This window comes from Delphinapterus leucas, chromosome 3, assembly GCF_059928025.1.
Source record: "Delphinapterus leucas isolate spDelLeu-1000000601 "Yukka" chromosome 3, BTC_Dleu_Yukka2, whole genome shotgun sequence".
Lineage (NCBI taxonomy): Eukaryota > Metazoa > Chordata > Mammalia > Artiodactyla > Monodontidae > Delphinapterus > Delphinapterus leucas.
This window is the reverse complement of record NC_143131.1, coordinates 158,299,663-158,307,177: the sequence shown is the minus strand read 5'-3', so window position 1 is coordinate 158,307,177 and position 7,515 is coordinate 158,299,663. Positions and strand designations below refer to the sequence as shown.

The 7,515-nt window shown below is 45.7% G+C and overlaps 1 protein-coding gene across 3 annotated transcripts in view; it reads left to right on the top strand.

The window, feature by feature from the left end:
• The first annotated feature begins 782 nt into the window (after positions 1-782).
• LOC149749873 (uncharacterized) overlaps positions 783-7,515 on the top strand; it is a 29,172-nt gene continuing 22,439 nt past the window's right edge. The window contains exons 1-3 of one of the 3 annotated variants that reach the window (XM_089909798.1): positions 783-1,920; positions 5,810-5,936; positions 6,834-6,929. In XM_089909798.1, coding sequence (XP_089765924.1) covers positions 1,888-1,920; positions 5,810-5,936; positions 6,834-6,929 — 256 coding nt within the window. In that variant the 5' untranslated portion in view covers positions 783-1,887. Of the gene's footprint in view, positions 1,921-5,809; positions 5,937-6,104; positions 6,930-7,515 lie in introns of those variants that run through there. The other 2 variants (XM_089909801.1, XM_089909799.1) reach the window with 2 other exon arrangements.

Here is a 7,515-nt window from a genome sequence, read left to right as displayed (position 1 = left end):
GTTGTGGTGTGAGCAGGGGCTACTCTTCATTGAGGTGCGTGGGCTTCTCATTGCGGTGGCTTCTCTTTCTTGCCGAGCATGGGTTCTAGGAGCACAGGCTTCAGTAGTTGTGGCACATGGGCTCAGTAGCTGTGGCTCGCCGGCTCTAGAGCACAGACTCAGTAGTTCTGGCACACAGGCTTAGTTGCCCCAAGGCATGTGGGATCTTCTGGGACCAAGACTCGAACCCATGTCCCCTGCATTGGCAGGCGGGTTCTCAACCACTGCGTCACCAGGGAAGTCCTCCATACACTCTTGTTGAAAGACTTAAAGGGAAATAGGTTTGTTCTTGGCGGTTGTCTACTTGCCTTGCTATCATTTACACAGATGCAGAGCTACAAGTCACTGCCCTGTAGGAACCTCTGTTTCCTCCTGGAAGAACTGGGAACCCAGGAGCCAGCAGCCCAGTGAGCTCGACCACGAACCCAGAATGGAGTCTGCACAAGTGATAGGCTCAGCCGGGGCTCTCCTCGCAGACAAGCTCGAAGAACTACATTTCCCAGGATCTTTTGTTCTCGCTTGGACTACATTTCCCAGAGGGGCTCGCGACTGTCCTTGCCCCGCCCCTCCAGGACCTACGTGGAGCGACGGGCGTTTGCCGCTGGCGTGAGCTGATTACCCGCTAGAGGTCCGCCCAGGCGGCACCGGGGGGAGTACCCAGCGGAAGGTGCTGTCCGGCCGTGGCAGTTCCGGAGTCTCCAGTCTGCGGCCCGCGGAACCCCCGAGGCCTGGGCGAGGTGAGCGGCGGGGGGTAGGCAGGATGTAGGAGGGAGGACCGGGCTTCGGGAGGATGCGTCGCCGGGGCATGGGGCACAGGCCCAAGAGACGCGAGCCGGGCCTTTGTGGGCGCCGGCGGGCCGAGAGTCGGGCACCCCTGGCTCTGTCCGCCTGCTGCCCCCAGCCGTCCCACTGACGTGCCCCTGAGCGAGACAGGTCGGGCACTTCGTCCCCATTGGCTGGACCCAGCCACCCTCCTGCTGCTTCCCGACCAGTTCCCAGCGCGCTACCTGCCCAGCGCCTGCGGGCATTTGAATTTGTTTCGGGCCGGCAGTGAACGTGAGAAAATTATTTTCTCCCTTTATCATCACCCCTGCACTCCCGAGTGACAGACTTGTTTTGCGCGAGAAGTGAGTCGCCGGCTTCCCCCAGTGGCAGAGCCAGGACTGGACCCAGGTCTTTGGTTTTCTGTGCCCTTTCCTCAAGACAGCAGCCCCCTCTCCGCCATAGGAGAGCTGACGTTTTCCCTTTCCGAAGTAGCTTTCTCTAGAAATCTGGAAATTGTTTACTTGACAGGAGGGGGAGGAATTGGGTGGGAAGGCTTGAGTTGGAGAAAAGTTGTCACATGCACGCAGGGAGGTTAGAGCAGGTGCTCTGGAGCCCGCGGTGCTTGGAATCCTGGTGCCACCCTCCCTGGCTGTGTGGACTGGGGCAAGTTGCTCCCACTCTGCCCTCAGTTTCCTGATCTATAAAATGGGGTGCTGACAGTGCCAACTGTGCTGTGGGACTCGATGATGTATTGATAGGTAGTGCCTGGCACGCGGTGAGGCTCAGGGAGTTGCTGCTACTGCTGATGGAGTCCTAGGACCTTTTCCTCTGAGCTAGGGAAAGAGCTGGGCCTGGACCAGGATGACCCAGACCTTCTCTCTGGTCCTGTCTACCCCTCGTTCCTTCCGACTTCCTTCTCTGAGGGCACTTGGCGTCATTTTCAAGTGATATAAAGATTTCAGAGCTGCTGATTCTGAGGGGTGGAAAGCAGAAGGGGCTTCCTCCTCGCTCCCTTTTTCTTCTCTTAGATCTGGCTTCTGGAGACTTCTCCCATCCTAAGGGGAAACTGCCCAGAAAGAGGACATGGCTACTGAACAGAGGGAAGCAAGGTCTCAGGTGAGTTCATTGCCATCTCAGGTCTTAGAGACAGATGGGTTTTTTTGTTTTTTTACCCTTAAACTGATGTTTTCTCCCCAGTACAGTCTTCGCCAGAATTTGGAGCCAATGTCCTTCTCCCTTGGAAGAGTTGGTCCACCCTGGTGGATGGTAGATTGCGTAGGGAATGCTTGCCTCCAACCCCCCACTCCATGGCCTGTGTTTCTCTTTTTTTTTTTTCTAATAGACACTCTTTTATTCATTAATCTCAATTCACTGTATGATTACTGAATTGATAGGTAAGATGCCACACGTCTTATACCACTTAGGGTCAGAACAAACAAACGTGCGCACTTGGCAGAGCTCCTTTCTGGCCTGCCTCCTTTGCTCAGTCATGTCCCCCTCCCTACCCTTGGCCAGAATGCTTTTCTTTTTCTTTCTGCCCCTGAGAAATCCTCATGATACCTTTGCCAGGCTTTTCCCAGTCCATAGTTTTTAGTTTTTTCTCCATCTTAACTTTCTGGATCATGTGCCTTGCTTCTGTCACTCTCTTGAAAACTGATATTGACCTGCCATTTTCATCTTTATGTTGTGAGAATGAGGGTGGGACCCCATCCAGGTGAGCCACTGTGTGAACAAAGGATAGCCATGTTGGTGGGGACATAGATGGAGAGGTCTCTTGACTCCCAAGAGCAGAGAGAAGACTCCTCAGGAAGCAGCAATGAGAGTTTCATGGGATATTGGTAGTGGAGAGGCAGTGTATACAGTGATTACTCAGCGGGGCTTTTGAGCCAGATGGCCAGGTTTGTGCCCATCTCCTCTGTTGCTGTTAATGGGTCTTGGGCAAATAAGTCCACCTCTCTGTGCTTCAGTTTCTTACCTCTCTGTGCCTCAGTTTCTTCACCTGTAAAATGAATACAACAACCGGGCCTACCTCAAAGGGTAGATGAGAGGATCCTGGGAGTTAGTACATGGAAAGTGTTCATATCAGGGCCAGGCACATAGTAGATGTTCAATATGTGGTGGTTGTGGTAGCTAAATGATATTATTCTAGTTCATGATGTCTGTTTATCTACTGTTGGTAGATAGAAATGACTGTACAGTGTCCTTCCTTTACTCACCCTCATCTAACAATAGTAGTTAACGTTGCTGGGGAATATCCTGAGGGCTTCACCTTTGTTCTCACTCTCATAGCGAAGCAGAAGTTATTACCCCCATTTTACACTTGAAACTGAGGCTCAGTGAAGTCAGGTAACCTGAAGTCAAACCCAGGTATGTCTGGCCTCTAAATTCATGTTAGTTATCATCCAGCCTTTCCTCTGGTATATCTTTCAGAACACGGGGCAGGCCTGGCCCCCAAATTACCAGAGTTCTCTGCAAAGTGATGTTGTGTATCTTTTGGACCCATGAAATGTGGTAGTGGTTGATCTTCTGAGACTGTGGCTAGGACCTGCCTCTGCATATTTGGGCTACTTTTTTCTAAGCCTTTCCCATTCCATTCCAACAGAGCCAGGCTGCTCTCTTACCCAGAATCTTCTCCATCCCTGCTTGTGAGTCCTATGTGACATTTCTCCCTAACCTCACCTGCTGCCGATACATCAGTACTATGTGGACTTGTGTGTAAAACTCAGTGACAGGACATTTAAGACCAGAGAGAGAATATACCCACCAAGTGCTGGGTTAAAAGAAAACTTCAGTTATCGTCTTGTCTCTGCCATTGAAAAAGTATGTGACCTGGTATCTTAACTGCCCTGGACATTGTGTTTCTTATCTCTAAAATGAGGATTGAACTAGGAAATGGTATATGGTCCTGTCCAGCAACACTTTTCTTGTTCAAATTGTTTCATGCGTTTTTCTTGTCTGCCAGTTGGATTGTAAATTCTTTTGAGGGGAAAGATCATTTCTTGTATTCCCCGCCGTGTGCCAATAAATTATCTTATACATGCACTGCATGTTAATGTTAAAAATTTCAGAGAATAAAAAAGTAAAATCACTCTTACCCCAACATCTTGAGATAATCATGGTCATACCTTTGGTATGCAGCCCTCAGAATAATTTTCTGTGCACCTTTATTTATTTGTTATTTATTTATGTACATGTGTACATATGTATGTATGTATTTTTTTATTTTATCATTTTAACTTTTTATTTTGATAAAATATACATAAGATTAAATTTACCACTTTAACCATTTTTGAGTATATTGGCATTAAGTACGTTCACAGTGTTGTGCTACCATCACTACTCTTTATCTCCATTGTATGGATTATCATTTATTTCTTAACCCTATGAGATAGGCGTTGAGAGGCAGTTCCTTGGATTGCAGTTCTACCTCTACCACTGACCAGCTGTGATATTGTGATTTATAATATTAAATATATATTTGGTCTTTGTCCGTGTTCCTGGCACATAATTTCCAAAACCCTTGTGATTTCCTAAGTGGTTAGTAATATATGATTTTTATCCCTGAAATTACTTCAGAGCAATGAAGGCAAAATGGGTGTGTTTTGTATCCACACCAGAGTTTATGTTAATGAGGTGACTTTTGTACCCCACCTAAGGATGCAGGCTAATTGCCAGGGGAACCAACCTTGATTAAAGTGTTGGAATTTTCAGTCCTGCCCCCCGATAACCCCTCTTATCCATCTGTTGCCACCCTAGGAGATGAAAGTTGAATCAGTCGCCAATGGTCAGTGATTTAATCAATCATGCCTATGTAATGAACCTCCATAAAAACCCAGAAGTGTTCAGAGTTCTTCCAGGTTGGTGAACAGGTAGAGAGTCGGAGAGAATGGTGAATCCCGAGAGAGCATGGAAGCTGTGCACCCCTTCCCTGTGCCTCTCTTTCATCTGCCAGTTCCTATATCTTCTTTTATAATAAACCAGTAATCTAGTAAGTAAATGTTTTCCTGAGTTCTGTGAGCCACTCTGGCAAATTAATCAAACCTGAGGAGAGGGTTGTAGAAACCTCCAATTTATAGCCAGTCAGTCAGCAGCACAGGTAACAACCTGGACTTGTGATTGACATTGAAAGAGGGCCAGTCTTGTGGGAATCTGACGCTATCTTCAGATGTCAGAATTGAGTTTAACTGTAGGACACCCAGCTGGTGTCCCACAATTGCTTGGTGTGTGGAAAACCCCCCACATCTGGTGTCAGAAGTGAAGTAGTGTTGTATTAAGAGTAGAGGAGACATGCAGGAGGAGTGAGTTTTTCCTTCATACCAGTTGTGTGACTTGGATAAATTTCTCTTTGTTTTCTTTTGTGTAAAATGGACACAATAATAGTACCTTCTTCATAGGGTTGTTGTGAAGATAAAATAAAGATATACACTAAAGTTTAATATAAAGCTCTAAGAATAGTACTTAGCCTGAAAAAAGCATTCAATAAATTATAGCTATTTTAATTTCCATTATTACTGCCCTCAAGCTTTAGGGAGCACAGAGTGCCTTAAGTTATTTACACTAGTCTCGCTCGGTGATTATTGAGGTTGTTTCCATTTCTTTGCTGTTACTAACACCATGATAAATGTCCTTGCATGGGCATTTTTGTTCACTGTTCATTATCAAACAAATATAGTAATTGGAGAGTTAAAGAGTATGCACATTTTAAAGCTTGTAATGTATGTTATCAAGTTGCCAACAGGAAGATTATTCTAATTAACACTCCCACTAATGGCCTTAATACCTCCACACATCTCTTGTAGCAGTTAACTCGGGGCCTGGTTCATACTTCATGCTACTCAATATATATTTGTCATTGGTCAATTGTTCATTAAACAAATGACCTGGAACCTTCAGAACCTAGAATAATATAGAAGCATTTCATGGTAGCCCGTCTACTCCCCACTGCCGCCTTTTTCACCCTGTGTGATGGATGGTCCTGGGTGAGCTGGGATGTTTGTCTCTACAGCTGTCAGTGACGTTCGAAGATGTGGCTGTGCTCTTTACGCGGGATGAGTGGAGAAAGCTGGCTCCTTCACAGAGAAACTTGTACCAAGATGTGATGCTGGAGAACTATAGTAACCTTGTCTCATTGGGTAAGGAAATTTCCCCTGTAGATACAGAATTCAGAAATTGGGATACCTCAGCATCTGATTTCCTGGATAAAAGCCCTGGGTCATTAAAAACTTTAGCTGAGTTTTGCCTTAGCAGTGTACAAACTGGATCTCCATAAATAAACCTGAAAACCTTTTTCTCCCTTGTAGGTATGGAATTGCCCCATGGATGGGACAATCTACAGAGCTGCACATTAGAAATGTGACTGCAGTGACTGCAGGCAACATTTTCCCACTATGATTGAACTATGATGTGTTTGCTCATCTCTTAACAGAGAGTATCCCTCAACCCAGCACTGGCTTTTTTCAATTCTCTTTTACAGGGGTCAGCAAACTTTTTTTGTAAAGGGCCAGGGAGTAAATATTTTCAGCTTTGTGGGCCACATATAGTCTGTAACATATTCCTTTTCTTTTTTTTCAACCATTCTTTGCTCAAGGGCCATGCATAAACAGACAGTGGCCTAGATTTGGCCTATGACCCATAGTTTGCTGATTGCTGCCATCTTTCAAAGGGAGTCAGATAGTGTTTTCTCATTTTAAACAAGCTACTTGGTACATAATCCTTTCCACAGATCCCTGTTACAAATATTAATTTAATCTGTACATTTAACAGTGTATACATATTCCCTCTTGTATAGAAAGCTATTAGCACCCTGTTAATCAAGTCTGCATGTTTATCATACTTCACTAACATACAACTAAATGTTGCATTGCCCCTTGCTTTTACCCTAACACACCCCTCACATTGTGGGGGCACAACTTGAGCATCCCACAGAAGTTCTCTGTATCATCCTTTGAGTTTTCCTCTCAGATCTCAGATACCTCTTTGTGTCAAGGCAAAATCAAGTCTTCTTTTTCTTCTTTTTGGTCTATGAGCAGGACTCCCATTTTCCAAACCCGAGGTGATCTCCCTGTTGCAGCAAGGAGAAGATCCCTGGAAGGTAGAGAAAGAAAGCCCTGGAGGCTCCTCTCTAGGTAAGTGGGTGGGGAATCTCTGCAGGCAGCAGTCTGGTAAATGAGTGCATGTGCAACTCGGAGATGTTGGTCAGGGAAATTTCTGCAGGTTTTCAGTCCTCAAGAAGTTGTGGAGAAGGGACGCTAAGGCCCTGAGTCACAAGCTTCCTCTTCTTCTCTGATAATTACTGCACAGGTGAATCTCTCAGGATCTTTTTTCTTGTTATTTCCTGTTGTTTCAGAGGAGGGCTACATTGTCATGCATTCATTCAGCAAACTTAGTGCATTTAAGGAACTGCAGATAATTCATTCAGACTGAAGCTCAGGGTATATGGGAAAAGAGAGAGATAAGGAAGGAAATGAGATTAGAAAGCCAGGTGGGGGCCACACTATGAAGTGCTTTGGTACAGTTCTTAGGGATGGGAACTGTCCATGGATGACTAGAAATAATTCAAGAGTTTCAAGCAGAAGAGTTGTATGGTTGTTGATATTTTAGAAAAAATAGTCTGAGTCTGAGATACTTTAAACGTCCTTCAGTAGAGACTAAAGAAGCTGAGGTGGGTCCCTACACTGGCACAACAGCACCACAGTCAGAAAGCAGCAGCAC